This window comes from Glycine max, chromosome 17 (assembly GCF_000004515.6).
Source record: "Glycine max cultivar Williams 82 chromosome 17, Glycine_max_v4.0, whole genome shotgun sequence".
Taxonomy (NCBI): Eukaryota; Viridiplantae; Streptophyta; class Magnoliopsida; order Fabales; family Fabaceae; genus Glycine; species Glycine max.
The window spans coordinates 500,524-523,890 of record NC_038253.2 but is presented as its reverse complement, the minus strand read 5'-3'; the positions used below and the strand labels follow the sequence as shown (position 1 = coordinate 523,890).

Sequence of the window (23,367 nt, the reverse complement as noted above, 5' to 3'; positions counted from 1 at the left end):
TTTTTTTTTAATTTTAATTTTATAAATCTAAAAACTTTGAAAAATAATTTTTTAATATTTACTGATGTCATGACATACATTTAAACATACTATCTCATAACAACTGCATAATATACTTACTATGTAATCACAAAACGATGATAGTGACCATCAAAAAAATATATATGAGAATTAAATTGAGCAATTTTTTTAAACGTTGAAACAAATATTTATTTATCTTATATATATAAGTAAAATTTACTTAAACCTTTAAGAGCCATTGATCAAAATTTTAATTTTATAATAACTGCTGATATAATTTAATCATGTAATTAACATTAACAAATAATTATTAATTTTATCCTTTATCTCAACACTTTTAAGTTATCATATGCATATCAAAATTTTATTTTTATAATAGTTATTGATATGATTCAATGTGATTTAATATTAATGAAAAATTATTAATTTTTAAAACTTAATATTATATATATATAAAATTATGAATTTAATATTTTTTGATTTATTATTTTTATTAAATAGAAATAAAGATAGCTAAACAAATAAGAGATCATGTAAGTGTTTCAAAATAGTATTCATTTTCACTTTTTCATTGACATTGTTTATGCCTCTACTGCTCTCACTCCTCTCATCAACAATAATAATAATAATATACAACCTTAATAAATACACTAAACTTTAGCATTCAATTTATGATACAAGTTAATCAATTTAAATCTTCAATAATATCATACAATAAAAATTAATATTTTTAAAATTATTTTAAACATTATTTTAAAATAGTTAACAACAATATCCATTTAATAAAAAAATATAGTTTTCAAAAAATTTAAAACAAATTTTTACTTTGCTGATAAATAATTTTAAAAATTACTACATAATAACATTAGATCATTAATCAATAAAATAAACAGAAATTTTTTAATAATTACATAATATTATATATTCATATTTAGTATGTTAATTTTTTTAATTATTATGATATAAGAAAAATAGACATAAAAATGAAAAATAAATGTTTAATAATATTTTTTTCCCATACTTCGTATTGATTATGTGAATGAAATGATATATAAGTGTGAAATTTTATAAAATCATTTATTTATGATTATGATCTATAAAATTAGATTTATATCTTTCAGAGTTAATTATTTTATTTAAATGTTAATACATTTTAAATATATAATTCATAAGAAAATATTTGATATGTAGTATTTTTTAATCATAACCTCATGAAAAAATTGATAGCATGTTTAATTTAAAAAATATACATAATACTTAAAAATTCAATTTACAAAGAATTGATGATAATAAATTATAAACTGATAACAGTCTTCCAACAATATTTTATAATACATGAGTTTAACAATTATTTTAAAATAATAATAAAATTATATTTATTATTTTTATTTTAAATTTATACATTTCACATATCTATTACATAATTTTTTTTTATAAATATTATTACATGACTATTATTATAAAAAAAAAGTTACGATAAGGGTGCGATGCGAGAGAGATTAGAAAAAGTAATTAATTAAATAATAAAATTACTGTATGTAAAAAAAAAAAAGAGATGGAGGATTTTGGAGTTAAGTTCGGTTCGGTGTTGGAAAATCGGAAGGCGAGTGGCTGAGTGAACAGAAGAAAACATAAACATCGGAGCGGAGCCAAAACCAAAACCCTCTTTTCTTTTCTCCTCTCTTCCGCTTCTTCTAAGTCCGTCCGTCCATGAAGAAAGAGCAGTGAAACAACACCGTCTAATCCAGCGAGGAATTATGGCTCACTTGCAACTGAAGGAGCTGGGATCCAAGCTCCAGACCCTTCCTACCTCCAAAGACGCTCTCGTCAAGCTCTTGAAGGTTTTGCATTTTAATTCCCCAATTCTCATTTTTTTTTTTGCCTTTTCCAATTGAAGATTTTGTTTTCTCTTCTCGTGTTGCTGGTTACTTTCCGTTTGGTCGCTGCCGAGTCGCTAACAGGAACAAAAGGAAAATAGAGTCGCAATTTCTCTCTTCAGCTGATTTGTGTTTTTAGGAAAATATATTTTATTTTTAGCTCAAGTGCCTTCAGTTTGGTGGCCTTTGCTTCCGCCGATTTTTTTGCTTCTTATGTTCGTTCTTTGATTGAGAAGAACAATTAATAGATTTACTATGTTTGAGGTGAGAGATATTTTTGTTGATTTGGATGAGAATCTATTTAGTTAGGTCAAATTTTGAATGCTCGCTGAATTTGTGTGCTGCTAACATAGGAGAAGCTGTTAACCTGGGCGTTTAATTATCTTGTGCAGTAGTTTATTAATAATAAGTTGTCTATACTTTGGATAATGATAATACTGATAAAAATAACTTGTCATTTACTCTTCTTCTTTCCTATTTTGCAACATTCATGCCTGTGATTTAGAATTGAATGGAATGAAAGGAAAGAAGTTGAAATAGGAAGGAAGAAGTGTAATTGAGGGATTGTAATAATGTAATATTCATTTTTATATGCATGGGAGATTGAAGGGGTTGTTTACTTGAGTTGGATTATGAGATCAACTGGAAAGATTTTTAGTAAAAAAAGGTGAAGAGAGAAAATATAGGTTCAAATACTACTTCATGTTTCATGGATCTAGTCGTAGTTTGTTATAAAGCTACCAGGCTTTTAGTTTGGTAATTACTAATCCACCCCACCCCTCAATATTTTTCCATATGCAGCAAGCCACCACGTGCCTTGCAGAGTTGGACCAGTCACCTTTGACCTCAACATTGGAGTCAATGAAGCCATTTTTTAATGCAATTGTTAAGCCAGAATTGCTGAAGCACCAAGATAGGGATGTCAAGCTTCTAGTTGCAACGTGTGCTTGTGAGATAACTCGGATCACGGCACCTGAAGCTCCCTACAGTGATGAAATTCTAAAGGTTCATTTCATTTACTTAGATTATCTAACTATAGTTCATGTTCTTTTCTACTGATTAAAAATACAATCATTTTGCTTTGTTTCAACCACAAAAAAGTTGGGAACATAATTTACGATTATCCTTTGTCCTGATCTTTGTTAGACATCCTTGCAGGATATCTTTCAGTTGATTGTTGGTACTTTTCGTGGTCTAAGTGATACCAATGGTCCATCCTTTGGCCGGAGAGTTGTCATATTAGAGACTCTTGCGAGATATAGATCATGTGTTGTGATGTTGGATCTTGAATGCGATGATCTAGTGAATGAAATGTTCCGAATTTTCTTTGCAGTTGTCAGGTTTGTTTATCATGACTTCTTTATTTATTGAATTATGAGATGTGTATGCAAAGATCACAAACTAGATAATTTGTAGTATTTTTTTTTTCTGGATACTTTTTTCTCTTTTAGCCGACCTCACTTAGCGGGATAAGGCTTTGATCCTTTTTTCTCCTGTCATAAAAAAAATAATGAGAAATGAATTAAAGATTATGAGACAAACTATACATCTTTGTGTCCTTGGAATGCGATGTTTTGATAGGCAAGTAAGTGAGCGTCTTGCTATATAAACTGATCATCTAGTTGGATAAGGCTTGAGTGTTGTTTTTGTTGAAGCTTTAAAGTGTTAGACACTGAGGTGAGAATTAAGAAGATATGACTAACCATCTCTTCTGTGTCAGATTTTCTATGTTTGTTCCCGTTGGTCCTAACAATGTCTTGCTATATAAACAGTCCACCTAGTTGGATAAGGCTTGATTGCTGTTGTTTTTGTTGAAACTTAAAAGTGTTAGACTTGTTCATTTCTTGTATGTCAGATTTTCTATGTTTATTCTTTTTTGGTACTAACGATGGTGCCTATATATTTTTGTTTCATGCTTAGAGATGATCATTCTGAAAGTGTTCTGTCATCCATGCAAACTATAATGGTGGTTCTCTTAGAAGAGAGTGAAGATGTCCGTGAGGATATTTTATCTATTCTACTGTCTAAATTAGGTTGTGAAAAAAAAGTAAGTATTTTTTTCATAAATTCATTTTCCTGTTAAATGCAGATAACTGATTCTCTTGCTGCTCTAATATTATTCAAGAAACTTGATGATGTAAGATTTTAATTACAGGGTGTTAATATGGCTTCGAGGAGGCTTGCTATGAATGTCATACAACAATGTGTAGGAAAACTTGAACCCATCATTAAACAATTTTTACTATCATTAATGTCTGGAGATAGCAAGCCGGTGAACAGTCAAGTAGAATACCATGGAATTATCTATGATCTGTATTGCTGTGCTCCTCAGATCCTGTCTGGAGTTCTCCCTTATGTGACTGGAGAGCTACTGGTAATTAGTACTTTAATGTTCTTTCCTGACTGATGTTAGAGTGATAGATACTGGTTCTGAGAATTGGAACTACTATGAGAAAGAAAAAAGAATTTTATTGGTATTTGTAACATGGATTGTATGTTTGATCATTGATAATACAAAATTATACTTAAACATACATCACATATATGCATAAAGCAGCACAAATAACAAAAATCACTGATAAATCACAAAATTTAACTACTAGTAATCTTAAATTGAAAATTCATACCCATAAGTTTACATATAAATCATAAGTACATAAAGTACTAAAAGACAGAGAATAGAGAGATAGTGATGAGATAATCTTCGATGCCGAAATCAGAACACAAGGCAGAGATGCAAATGACCCAAATTGGAAACCAAGGAAGAGACCAGAATGCAGTTGCAGATTGCTGAAATCAGCACACAAGGCAGAGATGCAGAAGGCCAGAGTGCAGTCTCAGATGGCTGAAATAAGCCCACAAGGCAGAGGTGCAGATGGCTGAAGTCAGAACCCAGGGCACGGATCGGAATGCAGGTGGCTGAATTCAGAACAGAGAAGGCCAAAGTCAGAATTCAGAATGCGCAAAGAGAAGACAGAGAGTAGAGAGATGCCCAGAGTCAGAATTCGCAAACAGAAGGCAGAGAGTGGAGAGAAAGAACAAGGAGTGAGAGGGTGGGGGAGATTTGAGAGTGCAAAGAGGGAGAGACCATGATAGTAGGGCATGAACGAGGCAATCATAAGATTAGGGTTGTTTTGTGAAATTGAGATGCAAAACCTGACCTGTAAAACCAGTTGCAATAAGCTAAATTTGCTTGCAAAAGATTGCTGATCTCACAATCCTAAAAAGATCAGTAATTTCACTCTGGTCACACCAGTTTACGGTTAATGCTCTGTTTCATGTAAAGAGCCCTTAAAAAGTGCAAGATCAGCAATTTTACGATCTTACTCATGATTTTTTGACAATATTGCACAAAATGACGTGATTTGAAGTGTGAAATCTGGTGTGGTGTGGCAGCCACTCTATGAAAAAATGCAACACTATGGCTTACCCATAGCTGTCTCCAGCCACATTACAGTATATGCTGCCATAGGTTGCGTACTATTAATAAATATGCTGGCTAGGTCTAACTAACTGGGCCCGTCCTTATTTCTCCTGTTGTACACGTTCCTAATTGGGAGTTGGATGCTAACATTGATGGCTCATGTCTTTTTGAGCAGTGCCATTTATTTCCATTATAATAACCTTATTGCTATGATAACGATTTTTTCAGGTTGAATTTATATGTTATACTTTGTGGAGGTTGAGTTTTGTAATGTATGAAGTTGTATTAAAGTCACTTAGGCATTTTTATTCCTCATTTTTTTGTTCACGGGTTTAGCAAAATAGTCTGGATTCTCACTTTTAATTTGGAAATTTGTAGACTGACCAGCTGGAAATCCGTTTGAAAGCTATGAACTTGGTTGGTGACATAATTTCTCTTCCTGGATCTTCCATTCCCGAAGCATTTCAGCCTATATTTTCAGAATTTTTGAAGAGGTTGACTGATAGAGTTGTTGACGTTCGCATGTCTGTCCTTGAGCATGTAAAGAACTGTCTGCTGTTAAATCCTTTCAGAGCTGAAGCTCCTCAAATAATATGTGAGTGCATTAAACACTTGTTCATCCAGTCAGTCTAAAGTTTCTTTGTTGCCTTTTGTTGTTGTCCTTTATCTGCTAATTTTAATTGAATCAAACTTAGCTGCCCTTTGTGAACGGCTGCTGGATTTTGATGAAAATGTTCGAAAGCAAGTTGTGGCTGTTATCTGCGATGTGGCATGTCATGCCCTAAATGCTGTTCCACTTGAAACTGTGAAACTTGTTGCAGAACGGCTTCGTGATAAATCTGTATGTATTGTATACCTCTAAATTTTTGTTTTTGTTTCTATATCTTAATTAACTGATTGATAATTTTAACTACAATATCTCAATTCATCTTTTTGCTTTGCATTTGTAGCTACTTGTTAAAAAGTATGCAATGGAGAGATTAACTGAAGTGTATAGAGTTGCTTGTGAGAAGAGCAGCGACACTGTCAATCCTAATGAATTCAACTGGATTCCTGGGAAGATCCTTAGATGTTTTTATGACAAAGATTTCCGGTGATACACTTGTGCTATATTCTTTATCACCTTTGCCCTTGTTTGCATCATGATCATCTTATTCTTTAATGTTGTTTTTTGTGTTGACAGTAAAGTAAGGACTGACCCCTTCTTTTGAAACCTTAGTTTAGTAGCCAACAAGCGGAAACACTTGTTTAGCAAATTGATTTGACCTATTTTCTAAAAGAAATGAATTATTTGTATTGCATAAACTAAAATATTTATTCAATCCAACTAAGGCTATGTACTGTAAAGTTTCATTACCCCAGATTCTAGTAGAAAATTGAGAAGTTTTATCACCTGAGATGACTACCCAATAATTATCAAACCAAGTGAAATGTATATGTTAGTATTAATTTATCATTTTTTCTATATAAGCAAATTTTTATTTAGAGAAAGCAGAGAAAATAATTAACATTTTAAATAATCATCCAACCACAAATTCCTATTTTTTTAGGGCAGAGTTATGTTTATATATGTTTGAAATATATTTTTGGTCCTTATACATGACTCAATTTCAAACTGGTTCCTATATGATTTTTTTTCTTTTAAAATTAGTCCCATACATACAATTGTTTTCAATCAGGTGGTCACCCTGTATGTTGTTATAATACTGTTGGAGTTGCAATATGATTATAGGGAACAAATTGAAAATGATTCTTACGTATAGTCACCAGAATATATAATCTAGTCCCAATATATAAAATTCAACGATTGCACCTAAATTGAAACCCTTTGTCATATAGGGACCAATTTAAAAATAAGTGTCTCGTATGGGGGTCAAAAATCTATTTTTTATAACCTTTTATTTGTCATGCTGGTCATCATAATATTTATTTAGTGTATTCCACCCATCCCCAAATTTGAGCTTGGATCTCAAATACACAAACAACAAGTATATTTTAGTATAAAACCTTATTACTGTGAGTGTAAAATTGGTAAATCATTAGAAGAGTGTGACCCCATTTTAGTAGTAGTGATTTATGAAAACCAAACTTTTGTAATGGTTTCGCTAAGCATGATTGGATGATAGTATACATAAAGTTTAATATATATTCTGTATTTTCATATTTTGATTATATTATGGATTTTATTTATTTTTGTATAATACTCATTAAAAAATATTATGCCTTTCAAGAAAAGATCTTATGATTCTTAAAATCCGTGCTGCACAGAATACCTAAGGTCAGTCTATTTTAGTGTTACATAAGGTCAATAATTTCCATGTTGTAGTTTGTTGCCGTGGGTTTTTTTTTTGTCAATACTCAATAGCATAACTTGTTCCAGTTTCTGCATGCTTTTTCAAGTACAAATTGGTTTTTCTATTGTGGTTTTTTGACAGCATTAGAGTTGTTCTAATCAATGGTGTTTCTCTATTTTGTTTCTTTTTGCAGATCTGATATAATTGAATCTGTTCTATGTGGGTCCTTGTTTCCTGTAGAATTTTCAATCAGTGATATTGTTAAACATTGGATTGGGATTTTCTCTGGATTTGATAAAGTGGAGGTAAAGGCTCTTGAAAAGATACTGGAGCAGAAACAAAGGTAAGCTTGATTGATTTCTGTCATGGGCTGATGGCTTATTCAACTCTGGTGTCTCAACATCTGTGAGCAATAAAAGTTTCCCTTTTAACTAAACCTCTTTGGTAGCAGGTTACAACAAGAGATGCAGAAGTATCTGTCTTTGAGGAAGATGAGTCAGGTATTTGACATCGGAGATTGGAATGAAAATCTAAAGGAAATTTGATGAGAAAAAGTAATTGATTCTCATTTAAATGCAGGATAAAGATATTCCCGAGGTCCAAAAGAAGATTGTTTTCTGTTTCAGAGTAATGTCCCGTTCATTTGCTGACCCCATAAAAGCTGAAGAGAGTTTCCAGATTCTGGATCAATTAAAAGATGCTAATATCTGGAAGATTTTGACAAATCTTGTTGATCCAAATACTAGCCTCCATCAAGCTCGGGCCTATCGGGTAAAATTACCAGTAGCTGATAGATATGTTATTGGGGGTACTTATTTGGCAAATCATGGTTACAGACTGTATGTGCATCAATCTTTGAAGATATGAGAACTAAAACTTTGAACTTGATGCTCAATTCCTGTGATATATATCACTTGTTAACTTGCCATGAATTTGGGTGACCATTTTCTCCATGAATATGTTTGATTTCAATTCTTTTCTGGCACTGTCATTAATTGCTACCCTTGATTGTACTGCCAATAGACTATGACCTTTATTTGTTTTTACTTTTTTGGCTATCAATCTGATTAATTATTCATTCACTCTGCCTGTGGGTACTAGCCATGATCAACATAGTAATCTAGTGCTAACCTGCATTACATAATGCATATTGTTTTTAACCTAATCTTCTTTAAACACAAACAGTTTAATGGGATTCAGAATTTGATGTTGATACGTCTGTCTATGTATCTTCTTTCCTGAAGCCATTATGAACATTTCTTATAAGTGAACTGCAAACATTCAATACCATAATTCCAAGATATTTACTTTTAGGCGCCTATGGTAAGGAGCAACATCACAAGTTTCAACATTTAAAAGATAATCTCATTGTTATGATTCTGAGAAACATTGTCTTATTTTTTATTCTCTCGTAGAGAAAGAAAGAAGCTGTAGCTTGTAGTTTGTTCTTTACTGATTTTACCTATTTATTTATTTTTTGTTTGCAGGATGATTTGCTTAAAATACTTGGAGAAAAACATCGTCTCTATGAGTTTCTGAATACCTTCTCTGTGAAGTGCTCTTATTTGCTTTTTAACAAGGAGCATGTAAAAACAATTCTTTTAGAAATAATAGCTCAAAAATCTGCAGAAAATGCTCAGCGTACACAATCTTGCTTGAATATGTTGGTGGTAAGAACATCTCATTTGGCTTTGTTTTTTTGCTCTGTTATTTAACATTTGTCTATGAATTATAAACAAATACTTCACAGCTTTTGCTTATAATAATTGCAAAGCAAGAATTTATGTCTTTGTTTGATGCTGGTTTATTAGAGTATGTACTTGTACAACTGTGAAAACAGTTTTGTAAAATGATTGTTAACAGCACCTCTCTAGTGTTAGATAGCAGATTCTGTGTCTGACTGTCTGTACGAGCTGTTAGCTTTGCTAACTGTACCTCACTAATATTAAGAAGTCAGAGTCTGATAGTGTTAGTTTAGAAGAGTCAGAGGTCTATATATATCTCTGTTGTAACAAACTCTAACTAACTTTTTAGATCACAATAATATCAGTTACATTTTTCTTTGGTTTTCTCTCTTCCTCTCAGTTTCTCGAATATGATATCTAGAGCCATTTTTTCATAATCATCGTCCTTTCGCAAGTTCCAGATCTGTGCATCCATGGCTTCTGCTCCTTTGAATTTCGTTTCTTAGTCGTTCCCAAACTCTATCGTCAAGAAACTTGATGACTCAAACTATTTCCACTAGCACTCATGTAGAACTAGTTATCAAGTCGCACAAGTTGCAGCGTTTCGTTGTTAATCCCATCATTTCGCCTCGCTATCTCACAGAGGATAATCGAATTGCTGATCGCGTGAATCCTGAGTATGAGGCTTGGGAGGTTCAGGATCAAACACTCCTCGTTTGTCTTCAATCTACTCTCTCGAAATCAGTTCTGTCGTGCGCTGTTGGCTTGAATCACTCCTATCAAGTTTGGGAGAAGGATTCATGAGTACTTTAGTCTTCATACGAAGTCCTGTGCTCGACAGCTTCGCACTACAATGCGTGCGGTTACACTTGACGGCAAATCAATCGATGAGTATTTGCGTAAAATCAAAAGATATGTTGATGAACTCACTGGCGTTGGAGTTCCTGCTCGTCATGAGGAGTAAGTCGATGCACTTCTCGAAGGACTATTGTCAGATTATGCGCTGGTAATCTCTGTAATTGAGAGTAAGAAGCGCACTCCATCCATCCCTGATATTGAAGCTCTACTCTATGGTCATGAAACTCATCTTACTCGCTACAATAAAGATGCACAGGTGATATCCGTCCTTGAACTACACTTAAGGCTATTCACACCAAAATTCGTATAAAACTGGTGATTCTGGTGGTTCTCAGAGTTCATATGGCCATGGCGGTAGTCACGGTGGTTTTCCTGACCGAGGTGTTGGACGTGGTGGTGGTGGCTTCGGTAGAGGATGTGGTGGAGGTCGATTTGCCAACTTTCAGGGTCAAATCTGTCTTAAATATGGACACACTGCCAATGTTTGTCACTTTAGGTCTGATATGAGTTTTCAGTCCCATGAGTCACACACCTTTGATCCTACCACATTACAACCAATTCCCTACTCCACTGGTTCAACTAGAGCCTCCAATACTTGGATTAATCCTAATTCCAAGGCTGCTGTTCCAGCCCCCAATCAACCCAGCGTTATGCTCACAAATTCTTCCTCTCATGGGAGTGGTCATGTTGGCTCTACCTGGATTCTAGACTCTGGAGTCAGCTTTCATGTAACTGGTGAATCATAAAATATTAAACAATTCACTCATTTTGATGGACTTGATCAGATTTTCATAGGCAATGGTGAAGGGTTTAAGTATCTCTAGTGCTGGTTCCTCTTCTTTTGTGTCCCCTAATGATGATGCCATAACATTTAAACTTAACAAATTATTACATGTTCCTTCAATTTCGAAAAAATTGTTAAGTGTGAGTCAATTTGCTAAAGATAACTTTGTTTTATTTGAATTTCATCCTCACTTGTGTCTTGTGAAATCTCAGGAGACCAATAAAGTCCTTTTTCAAGGAGTTGTTGGTGCTGATGGTCTTTACTCCTTTCATAATCTCAAGCTTCAAGACAACTCTCCTCTGCTGTTGTCTACCTCTACTTCAGTTTCAAATACTGGCCTCACTAGTTCAGCTACTGTTGTTAATAACTCTAGTGTAGTTTCCAATTCTGTTGTTTCTTCCTCTAGTACTGCTAACCTTTGGCATGCTAGGTTAGGTCACCCTAATGGTCATGTAATGAAACTTGTCTTCAATCATTGTAACATTTCTCCATAAAATAAAAATTTCACAGGTTTTTGTTCTTCCTGCTGTATGGGAAAATCTCAGAGATTACCATTTCGCACTTTTGTTTCTGTTTACTCCCCTTTGGAGCTTATTTTCACATATTTATGGGGACCTTCTCATTTGACTTTATATGTTGGTCATAAATATTATGTCTCTTTTATTGATGCTTTCTCCAGGTACACTTGGATATTTCCAAGGCTGAAACTATTTCTGTTTTTCAAGCTTTCAAGTCTATGGTTGAACTGCAACTTAACACTAAAATCAAGAGTATTCAATCTGATTGGGGGGTGAATACAAACTTTTCTCTACTCTCTTAACCTCTTATGGCATCTCTCGCAGACTAATTTGTCCCCACAGTCATCACCAAAATGGTGTGGTTGAAAGAAAATACAGACATATAGTTGACTTGGGCCTTACATTGTTGTATCATGCTTCTTTACCCTTACAGTTTTGGGATTATGCTTTTACTACAACTGTATCTGATTAGCAGACTTCCTACTGCTTCCCTCAACTTTGCCATTCCTTTTGTTACACTTTTTAATAAGGATCTTGATTATCTTTTTCTTAAAACCTTTGGTTGTACCGATTTTCCCTTGGTGAGACCTTACCATACACACAAACTAAATTTTCGATCTTAGGAATGCTTATTTTTGGGGTATTCCTCTTCCCACAAAGGTTACAAATGTTTGTCCTCATCTGGCAGAATCTACATTTCCAAAGATTTTTTGTTTAATGAATTAAGGTTCCCTATTCTGACCTGTTTCCCTCTTCTTCTAACCCCATTAAGAATCTTGATTCCTACTTCAACCTTAATCCCACCCTATCTCCACCTTCTGTTACTCCTACTCCTCAAAACTTTCAACTGTCTCTCTCTCATTCTCCTTTTGTACCTCTTGTTCCCCATGGGTTTTCCCCTATTCCAACTCATTCCCCCACAACCTCTATTTCTGTGCCTCATCCATCCACTTCCTCTGAACCTATCTCTATTCAACCTTGAATTTCAAAGTCCACTACCTCCTGTGCATCCACTTCAGAGTTTGTTTCAGCACCTAATTCTATACCAGTTAATACACACCCTATGCAAACGAGGTCCAAATCTGAAATTCACAATCCTAGACTACATCCTTCTTTATTTCTTACCCATTCTGAGCCCAAAACTATGAAACAAGCTCTTGAAAATGCAGATTGGCTTGCTGCTATGCAGCAAGAGTATGATGCTTTGCTGAAAATTAAAACTTGGGACTTAGTTCCCTTACCTCCTAATAGACAGGCCATTGGGTGTAAATGGATTTTCAGGGTAAAAGAAAATGCTGATGGTTCCATCAACAGGTTCAAAGCAAGATTGGTAGCCAAGGGGTTTCATCAAATTCATGGATTTGATTTTCATGAGACATTTTCTCGTGTGGTCAAGCCTGTCACCATTCGAATTGTTCTCACCCTTGCTCTGTCACATGGGTGGAAATTGTTTCAGCTTGATGTGAATAATGCTTTTCTAAATGGGTTTCTTGAAGAATCTGTTTTTATGATACAACCCCTTGGTTTTGAAGTTGCAAATAAGTCTCTAGTCTGCAAGCTCAACAAAGCTCTCTATGGCTTGAAACAAGCTCCAAGGCAATGGTTTGACAGGCTGAAATCTATGCTGCTGTAGTTTGGATTTGTTGGGAGCAAGTGTGATTCTTCCCTTTTCATCTACAGGCAACAAATGCATATTGTCTACCTTTTAGTCTATGTGGATGATATCATCATCACAGGTCCCTCTGCTTCTCTAATTCAGCAGCTCACAAACAAACTACACACTGCATTCTCTCTCAAGCAACTTAGTCATTTGAATTATTTTTTGGGTCTAGAGATCAAGTATCTGTCCAATGACTCCATACTGATGACTCAAACTAAATATATTCATGATTTACTTCACAAAACTCACATGCCTGAGGCTCATTCTATTCTTCTCCCATGGTCTCTAATTGCAAGTTATCTTGACATGGTGCTGATATCTTTCATGATCTAACTCTATACAGGTCTGTAGTTGGTGCCTTACAACATGATACCCTTACTAGACCGTAATTAGCTTTGCTATCAATAAAGTTTGTCAATTTATGGCTGCCCCTCTAGACTCTTACTGGGCAGTGGTGAAAAGAATCTTAAGGTACCTCAAGGGCACTTTGTTTCATGGCCTACTCCTTCAGCCTAATTCTATTACGAAGCCCTTGGTTCTTCGTGCATTCTGTGATGCTGACTGGGCATCCGATGTGGATGACAGGCTCTCCACTTCAGCAGCTGCTATATTTCTTGGTCCAAACTTAATATCTTGGTGGTCTGGCAAACACAGTCATTGCCAGGTCCAGTACTGAAGCAAAGTATCACAGTTTAGCTCAAACTTCCACTGAGTTAACTTGGATTCACGCTTTCCCAATAGAGTTACAAGTTCCATTTACTACTCCTGTAATCTTTTGTGATAACCAGAGTGCTGTGTCTATTGCTCACAATCCTGTGTTTCACAGTCGTACAAAGCACATGGAAATTGATGTCTTCTTCGTAAGAGAAAAGATTCTGGCCAAGCAGCTTTCCATTGTGCATATTCCAGTTCTGGATTAGTGGGCTGATTTACTGACAAAGCCTCTTTCTGCAGCAAGGTTTGAAGTTCTCAGAGGCAAACTCAATGTGAAGAGTGTTTCTTCTGAAAACTCTTCCCCTTGAGTTTGAGAGGGGTATTAGAGTATGTAGTTGTACAGCTGTGAAAACAGTTTTGTAGAATGATTGTCAGGGCTGTTAGCTTTTACTAACAACACCTCTCTAGTGTTAGATAGCAGATTATGTGTTTGTACAAGCTGTTAGCTTTGCTAACTGTACCTCACTGATATTAAGAAATCAGAGTCTGTTAGTGTTAGTTTAGAAGAGTCAGAGGTCTATATATATCTTTGTTGTAACAAACTCTAACTGACTTTTCAGATCACAATAATATCAGTTACATTTTTCTCTGGTTTTCTCTCTTTCTTCATCTCAGTTTCTCGAATATGGCTAATTGGAATTGTGAGCTCAGAGTGATTGTGTCTGTCAAGTGCAAATCATTCCACATGCTTAAGTTGTTAGGAGAATGCCTAGCAATTGTGAAAGCCCTTCAAGCTCAGTGTGCACAAAGCTCAAACCTGGCACTACAGTGGGGTGAAATTTAATTTAATGTGACTACTAGGATTGAACTCTTGACCTTGGAGAGGTTTTGATACAATGCCATAGAACCAGTTCATCCTAATTGTTTAAGCTGATAGGAGAGGGCCCAAGACTGGTTTTCATTAAGTGTCATGTGTTATGCTGCTTTTTATTTTTTAATATCTCACTCCAATAATTTAATGTTATTTAATTCTGTTATGAAACAGTGGTATGGTTTGAGTCACTTTGGACATGATAATTAAGAATACTAGAATAATAATTTTAACTTCGGGTTGACTTGTAAATTGCAGATAGTTGCTCGTTTCAGTCCATTGCTCCTTCGTGGCAGTGAGGAGGAGCTGGTGAATTTACTGAAAGATGATAATGATACAATTCAGGAAGGTGTTCTAAATGTTTTAGCAAAGGCTGGTGGTACTATTCGTGAACAACTTGCAGTCACATCAAGGTGCTACTATTAAAATTGTTAACCTTTTAAATGCATTTTCTTGTACAATTTTCTTACCATTTCCTTGTGTCATACAGTTCTGTAGACCTTATATTGGAGAGACTATGTTTAGAAGGCAGTCGGAGGCAGGCAAAGTATGCTGTCCATGCACTGGCTGCAATAACTAAGGATGATGGCCTCAAGTCTCTCTCTGTCCTATACAAGGTTTCATCTGGTTGATTAATTTATTTTAAGCGCACAATTTATTATTCTGATTTTTGTCAGAGGATGAGCCTTGGTGTGATGGTAATGTTACTGCCTTGTGACCTGGAGGTCTCGGGTTCAAATCCTGGAGATAGCCTCTATGCTTTCAGTGATAAGGCTGCCTATGTCTACTCTCCAAACCCCACTAGATGGGAGCCTTGTGCATTTTGTTGCCTTCATTCTGATTCTTGTCACCTTATTTGCAGAAACTTGTAGATATGCTGGAAGATAAAACACATCTGCCTGCAGTACTTCAGTCTCTGGGGTGTATTGCGCAGACAGCAATGCCTGTCTATGAAACCAGAGAGAATGAAATTGTAGAATTTATACTAAACAAGATTCTAAAAAGTGATAGTGTAAGCCTTTCAAATCCGTTTTGAATGGTGTGTTTGTTTTTGAAATAAGCATGAAAATAATTGATTTTCATCTAAACGTGTGCCTTGCTGTTTCAGAAAGAAGATAACATGAAAACTTCTTGGGATGATAAAAGTGATCTTTGTATGTTGAAGGTTAGTAGGAAGAATAGTCAACTCTGTTTAAGATTCTTTTGGTTATATATTTGTTCTGTAATTTGATAGATAAGAAAATGCTTGTAAGTTGGCTTCTTTTATTACATCTTATTCTCTCTATTTCTCTCTGCCCCCTCTTCTTTTTCTTTCTTTACTGCAGATATATGGCATTAAAGCATTTGTGAAGAGCTACTTGCCAGTCAAAGATGCTCATATTCGTCCAAATATTGACAGTCTTCTGGATATCCTTAGGAATATTTTATTGTATGGTGAAATATCGAAGGATCTAAAATCAAGGTATATATATAAGCTTCAGAGTTACATACTAATTAATTAATTTAAAATTTAAAATTGGACCATGGGTTTAAATACTATGTACTCATTTATGCTTACTTGCAGTTCAGTTGATATGGCCCATTTGAAGCTTGCTTCTGCAAAGGCAGTTCTTCGTTTGTCTAGACTTTGGGATCACAAGATACCTGTTGATCTTTTTCACTTAACTTTAAGGGTGTCTGAGGTGGGCTGTGTCTTCTGGTTACTTAATTTCCTGTTGAGTATTTATTGGTTTTTCATTGCATTATTTTCAAGATAAAAGACTACTTCTATTCATATTTAAAGGGAGGAATTAATTTGTTAAAATTTTCATTTAAATGTGGGAATAACTGCTTCTCATGGCCTTTTGAGTTTTGCAGATTAGTTTTCCTCAAGCTAAGAAGATTTTCTTGAGTAAAATTCACCAATATATCAAAGACCGCCTTTTGGATGCCAAATATGGGTGTGCTTTCTTATTCAACATATTTGGATCCAAGCCAGATGAGTTTGCAGAGGTAAGTTGTTGATTCATTGTCTTTTTCACAATTGTAAATTTTCTTTGCTTTGTCATCAAAATTGTGTTTTTGTGATTCTGTTAATGCAGGATAAACAGAACCTCTTTGACATTATTCAAATGTACCACCAGTTGAAGGCACGGCAACTTTCTGTGCAGTCAGATGCAAATTCCTTGATCACTTACCCTGAATATATTCTTCCATACCTAGTTCATGCTCTTGCTCACAATTCATGTCCCAATGTTGATGATTGCGAGGATGTTGGAGCATATGATGATATATACCGGTACCATCTTACCCACACAAGACATCTCTATGCTGAATACAATGATGCATTATTTGGATACTCTTTAAATAGTGTGTGAAAAGCGATGCTAGAATCTTCTCTGGACAACAGTCTTGAGTTCATTTGGGATTGAGCAGTTCTTCTAGCTTCTGTGGTGTTTAGCTAGTGATCTTTTTAGGAAAGTGTCTTTGGAAGATTGAGAGATGGGCACGCTGTGTTGCGCATGTTTCTTGGTCTTTTTTTATATTCTTTGTGATGTCTTTTATGCTAATGCTTTTGTTATCCTCTTACCTTTTTATGTTTCTCTTCTCTTAATAAATTCTTTGTTTATAACAATGGGCGTGAAAAGATTCAAAAGAGAGACCTAGGAGAGAAGGGATGGAGGAGCTTTAGTTTACTTTTGGTAATTCATAAATGTTAGTGTTATGTCTAATGATTTTATGACATTTTAATGTATGAAATGCTAATATTTGAATATCTGCAATTTAAATTTGAAAGATATGAAGAATGCCACATGCTTATTAAATTGAGGCCTTCTAAAAAGTTTGCCTTTATGTACTTAACTGCACTGTATTATTTCACGTAATGTGGTAAGCTTTTAAGAATCTTGGTTTGGTGCCACAGTAAGCTTATAATATAACCTGTCTGAACACATTTTTAAAGGTTCCAAACTTTTTCTTATATTATTTGGATTTGATGCCTACATGTATCTGTTTTTACTGATTTGTTGTACTTCTCAAATACGTGTTTATGATGCTGATTTGAAATTTGAATGAGGAATGCAACCAGTCTGATGCCTACAAATTTATCAAATCTCAAAATGTAAAAGGTTGGAAATGCTCATTGTTTTTGAATTTATATTTTGTTCTGAATTTTCAGGCAGTTGCACCTAATACTGTCAATGCTACTGCAAAGAGAAGAAGATGCTAAGTCAGAAGTAACTACTGACAAAGAGAAGGAACTTATATCTACTATCACTTCTATCTTTCTGAGTATCAAGCATTCTGAAGACATGGTTGACACATCAAAGTCAAAGGTTGGAATTAATTTTTTTCCCCTGACATGTTAAAAATTGCAAAAGTTAAAGTGATAAGTGACTGTATTCTTACATCTGTTATCAATGAATGTCCAGAATTCTCATGCATTATGTGAGCTTGGTTTAGCAATTACCAAACGCTTAGTGCAGAAGGATGTTGATTTGCAAGGATTGTCCCATTTGGTTTCTCTACCTCCATTGCTATACAAAGCATCTGAGAAGGAAGGAGATGACACTTTGGTATGCTCCTTATTTTTGGTCAAATTTTGTAGTTCCTTCCAGTATGCTATCTATTCTTGTTCATACTCTGTGCAAAGTGATTTTCCAACTGAGACTGTTTTGTAACAGTGGAGTTGCTTGCATTATTAACTTTATATACTCATTTTATATCTCGTTTGATCATTTTAAATTTATGCACCTTAAGTTGTAGACTTGATATTTTGACTCAACACTAGGTATTTGATTAATTAAATTTGCATGATGCTTGAATTTCATCATATAGACTTGGGTGATTTTGTTGCAGGAAAAAACATTTCCTTCCAATTATGCATCTTCTTCCTATTGCTTGATTGATGTGATTAGGGTGGTTTTGTTTAGGCTCTTTTCTGAATGAGAAATGATACTTGCACAACAAATTGTACAGCAAAAAGAGACAAAGAGAGAAAAGACAGAGAAGTTTGAAATGTAATAAATAAATAAATGATGGGATTGAGAGAAATAGACACAAAAAATGATGTTGAATAAATTTTATGAATTATTGTATGTGTATCACATCTCTTTCTGAACAGGCAATGAAGTTGGATTCTTTCATGAATATTGACACAATTTAATGACACTACCTCCCCTACAAGTAAAATCTAGTCTACTCTGAGTAACCTAAGAGCAAAGCTCAGTTAATGAAGTTGTCTTTTCCTTGAATCAGATAAACAGTATTATTATCTTTTAACATCTATTAGATCTTGGATTACTTCTAATTACAAATAAAAATAGTTCTTGTTAATGCCTCTGAAATATATGGCAGGTAACTGAAGTTAAAAGCTGGTTGGCTGATGAAAGTTCCTTGACCCACTTTGAATCTCTTGAACTAGAAATGGTATGTTCAATGCAGTGGGAAAGTTACATGACAGCTTTCATTGTTTTTTAAATCTTGAACTGTAAGATCATGCTCTTTTTATGTCAGGTTCAATCCCAATCAGCAGAGGATGAAGCTTCTAAGGAAGATGAAAAAGATGGAAATGAAATACCTTTGCGAAAGATGCTAAAGAACATAAAATCTCAGGGAACCAGTGGCAAAAAGGTGAAAAGGAATAAGTCTGTGCCAGCTGAAACAAAAAAGGCTGAAAATGATTTTGACATCTTAAATATGGTCAGAGAAATTAATGTGGATAACTTGGAGACCCCCACTAATTTTGAACCAAGTAATGGCCATGACCATTCTTTGAGTAAGAAGGAGCTGAAGGATCCAGAGTCTGCAACAGGCAAAAAGAGAAAAGCTAGAGAAACAACACCTGCTCCAGTGCCTAAACGTAGGCGGTCTTCTTCTGCTCATGGAAAATTGAGATTATCGACTAGTATATCAAAGGCATCTCGAAGAGTTTCAGGAGAAGACTCCCCTCAACCCAAATTACTGCTTGATGAAGAAGTTAACCCTGATGCAGATAGCAAAACCATGCAGAGAAAAATGGTCAAAGGAAGTGAGAAAGATTTGTCATTATCCTCATTAAAACGAAAAGTTAAGGGTTCTGACAGTTACCATAATGATGAGTTGAACAAACATGATGAACTTGACATGATGGTACAATCTTACTGTCAAGTATATTCTAATGTATTATCTAATAGATCAATGTCGTAGACTTCTGCTTATTATTTTTTGACTGTGTTACAGAGTCCTGATAGTACACAACTAAGTGATAAGACTGTAGGAAACAATAACAAGTCTTCCACAGGATCCGCTAAAAAGGGGAAAAGAAAAAGTATTTCAGGATTGGCTAAGGTAAGCTCTCTTTACTAGCCTTCTAGTCATCACATGTGGATCTTTTATGCTCCCCCAACCCCCTTTCCCTACCCGCCTTGTCTATGTTATAATTTGTGTTTGTGCAAATCCCTTGGAACACATAGTTTGATTTCATTTAGTATGTGCAGTGCATGACAAAAGAAGGTGAAATTGATACTGAAGATCTAATTGGCTGCAGAATTAAAGTTTGGTGGCCTACAGATAAGAAGTAAGTGCTAATGATAAATTTTATAGAGATCAGTTGCTGAAGCAAAATAAGTTAGTTCTGGTCATTATTGGGGAGCGCATGAAAAATATAGAAGCCTTATTTGAATAAACTTCTCTATAAGCACTTATAGGAGAAGAAAATAAGAAAAAAAATGAAATAAGCTCCCATAAGCTAATTTGTAGAAGCTTTCTCATATTAGCTTCTCTAAAAGCTGACTTTTAACTTGTGCATGAGTTAATTTTAGCTTATGTGAGAAGCTTATTTCATGTTTCCTTCTTATTTTCTTCTACTATAAAGTGTTTATAGAAAAGTTTATCCAAACATGGCCTTAAATTAAAGGTTTTTGTGCACAATTTTGAAGATGACTTCCCTTGCAAATTCAGCTGCTCCTTTTTGATGCTGCTTTCTTATATTTCTTTGTTTTTCATGCCTCCATCTGTTTACATTCTATGTGGCTCTTCATCTGACATGCTTTCTGTATGCCTTCTAAAGTCATTATTTTATTCTCTTGCCTTCTCAGAATTTCTAATTGAAGTTCTAATGTTTGATTCTCTGTAGATTTTATGGAGGCACCATTAAGTCCTATGACCCTTTGAAAGGGAAGCATGTGGTAAGCTGAATGATGCTGAACTTGCCCATAGAATTTTATACAAAGTTTTTCTTCCTGCTATCTATTAACTATTACTTATAATCGTGAAACAATTTTACTGTTGTCATGTCATGTGGAAGATATTATATGATGATGGAGACGTAGAAATACTCCGTTTAGAAAAGGAGCGCTGGGAGCTTATTGACAAGGGCCGCAAATCTATCAAGGTCTCTGGTTTTCTTTACTGCTCTTCCTTTCTCTGAAATATTTCTACATTTTCTATTCCCAATAAAATATCTGTTACCATTAAAAACTGAATATCTGATGCATTTTTTTTAATTTCTTTCCAGAAGTTAAAACTCTCTTCACTTGAAGCGTAAGTATATCCTTGGCATGCTGCTTTTTATTTTAGTTGTACCTGAGTGATTATATGTTTTCCTATAAATATAATAAGAAAATGGTTATACACACTAACATTTAGAAGACCAAAAAGTCGGATTGAATACATGTTATCCGCTTTAGGGGAATTGTCTATATAGTAGTTTATTAACATGGTCTTATACCCCATTGAGTGTGTGGTCTGCATTTTATTTACTGATTTTCTTGTTTACTTTCATGCTTTGTAGTACTGGGCAAAAGCATAAAGGTTCAAGTGGCTCACAAAGTAAAAGGGCAAAAAAAATGTGAGTGGAGGAATCTGAGATCCTTATTGCACATCTGTGATTTTGCTTTATGTTCTATTTATTATAATTTGTATAATTTTGCCTTATAGAATCAATGGTAAACAATCTCCCAGCAAACCTGTGAAACGTGCATCAAAAAATAAGTTGCATCAAGAGGATACCAAAGAGACTTCAAATATATCAAATCCTGAAGAGACCACAACCTCTAAAGCGGATAAAATGTACTCAGGTAATATATCTTAAAAGACATTATATGGTTGAATGTTAAATTTGCTAATTTTCTTTGGAAATGAATATTATACCTTTAATATCTCTACTGCACTTACTTGCGGTTACTATGCTTCCTCATTGTGTTAAGACTTGTGCTCATTTGTTTCCTTGTGTCTTTTTATACAAATTTTCTTTTCTAGGTGGATCAGATGAGGAATTTAATGGAGGATTCAATGAAATCACAACAAAGGAGAAGAAATCTAACAAAAACACAAAATCAGTTTCCAGAGGAAAGAGGCTAAAGAAAGAGAAAAACTTTCATTATAGAAAAGAAACAAATGAAGAGAAGCAGGATTATAGTGAAAGGCTTTCTGAAGATAGAGAAAGTGTCCCACAAGGTAGTTCTGAAGAGAAAGAAGTGGATGAATCAAGTGGAGCTTTGAGGCAAAATATTAATGGAGAAGAAGAATCTGATTCTGAAGGGCATCATGATAACAGCGATGCTGGCAGTAATCCTAGAGAAATGGAGAAATCACATCTAGAGCCATCAAAAAGTCCCCATGATGATGACAACAAAACAATCCCTGAGATTTCTGATGACGTGCCTCTGGTAAACAACTCAGCCGTTGCATCACTCATGTTATTTTAGTACTTGTTCTAAGTTGATCATTTAATATTTGATTGATGCAGAGTAAATGGAAGTGTAGGACGGGGAAGAAAAGCTCAGGGAAAGAACAATGAGCAGTTTAGCTATTGTTATTTGTCTGTCAAGAATGCAGCGGAGTTGATGCTGTGGTACAAGTACAGGTGTTAGCGTGAAGATGACTGCCAAATTGGAGATCTTTATTTATTGACACACTAATAAATATGCTTAGCATGTCATGTAGCCACCCTGTAGAGTATAAAATAACAGCAGTCATCCCCACGTTTATAAGGAGAAAATGTAGACACTTTTGGGTTCTTTAGGACTATATTTCTGTTAAATGACCTTTCATTAGTTCAGGGGATAGGTTTAGCATATGATTTATGTAGGTGTCGTTCATCCTTTCAAGACAATTGGTATAATTGAGTTGGGCAATTAACAATGTGTACAGTTATACGTGGGCATAATTGCATTTGTATCTTTAGGACTTTAGCATATTTGTACTTCACCGGTTACAATTGAAAAAGGCGACTTTACCATCCTGTGCTTAATTTATATTAAATCAGTTACACTAAAAACGGTGAAGAGTGCAAAATGTGTTTGGTAAATCGCCTAAAGTTTATGTCCTTGAGCAAGTTTTATTATCCAGAGTCTTTGAAAAGAATTGAGTAGATTATCCCAAGACAAGTTGGCGTGTGTTAGATTGAGGAATCACTTGGGACTGCATGGTTGGAAGAAAGGAAATAAGGGATAAATAGGATGAATGTAAATAAGGATGGTGAATGGAAAAAAGCTAGAAATATAGAAAATAAAACATAAAATAATTTTATATTGGTAATCAATTGAAAGTCATAATTGGTATGAATTTTAAGATACTTAGTTAAAAAGTTAATAAATTTATGATATGATTTGTTATTGAATTAATATTATTTTACACTCGTTACGTAGTTTCTCGGTCATGTGGTGGTGTGGAATACCAACACTTGGCAAGTTTGATAATTAAACTCTTTGAAACAAGGCTCTCACATCACAGCGAGGGTACACGTTTCTTTCAAAGTCA

The 23,367-nt window shown here is 34.5% G+C and overlaps 1 protein-coding gene across 3 annotated transcripts; it reads left to right on the top strand.

The window, feature by feature from the left end:
- The first annotated feature begins 1,593 nt into the window (after positions 1 to 1,593).
- LOC100797921 (sister chromatid cohesion protein PDS5 homolog A) lies at positions 1,594 to 22,846 on the top strand. Of its 3 annotated transcripts, none has more exons than XM_006601327.2 (33): positions 1,594 to 1,862; positions 2,700 to 2,903; positions 3,057 to 3,238; positions 3,819 to 3,945; positions 4,054 to 4,272; positions 5,701 to 5,917; positions 6,018 to 6,163; positions 6,273 to 6,415; positions 7,810 to 7,959; positions 8,068 to 8,116; positions 8,196 to 8,387; positions 9,104 to 9,286; positions 14,905 to 15,059; positions 15,137 to 15,263; positions 15,509 to 15,658; positions 15,755 to 15,811; positions 15,972 to 16,108; positions 16,211 to 16,328; positions 16,504 to 16,638; positions 16,728 to 16,924; positions 17,804 to 17,960; positions 18,057 to 18,200; positions 18,982 to 19,053; positions 19,141 to 19,755; positions 19,846 to 19,953; positions 20,103 to 20,182; positions 20,741 to 20,792; positions 20,912 to 20,998; positions 21,122 to 21,147; positions 21,398 to 21,454; positions 21,544 to 21,683; positions 21,865 to 22,274; positions 22,355 to 22,846. In XM_006601327.2, the coding sequence occupies exons 1-33, from the start codon at positions 1,779 to 1,781 to the stop codon at positions 22,403 to 22,405; spliced, it is 4,971 nt and encodes a 1,656-aa protein (XP_006601390.1). In that variant the 5' UTR covers positions 1,594 to 1,778; the 3' UTR covers positions 22,406 to 22,846. The 3 variants fall into 3 exon arrangements, with proteins under 3 accessions (XP_006601390.1, XP_014625191.1, XP_014625190.1); XM_014769705.1 differs by having other exon boundaries at positions 20,094 to 20,182; positions 21,568 to 21,683; XM_014769704.1 differs by having other exon boundaries at positions 20,094 to 20,182.
- The last annotated feature ends 521 nt before the right edge of the window (positions 22,847 to 23,367 follow it).

Coding starts and splice junctions, on each gene's coding strand:
- LOC100797921 (XM_014769704.1), top strand. CDS start 1,779: ATGGCTCACTTGCAACTGAAGGAGCTGGGATCCAAGCTCCAGACCCTT. Junction 8,117..8,195: donor CTTTGAGGAAGATGAGTCAG/GTATTTGACATC, acceptor ATTTAAATGCAG/GATAAAGATATTCCCGAGGT. Junction 19,954..20,093: donor GTATTTCAGGATTGGCTAAG/GTAAGCTCTCTT, acceptor GATTTCATTTAG/TATGTGCAGTGCATGACAAA.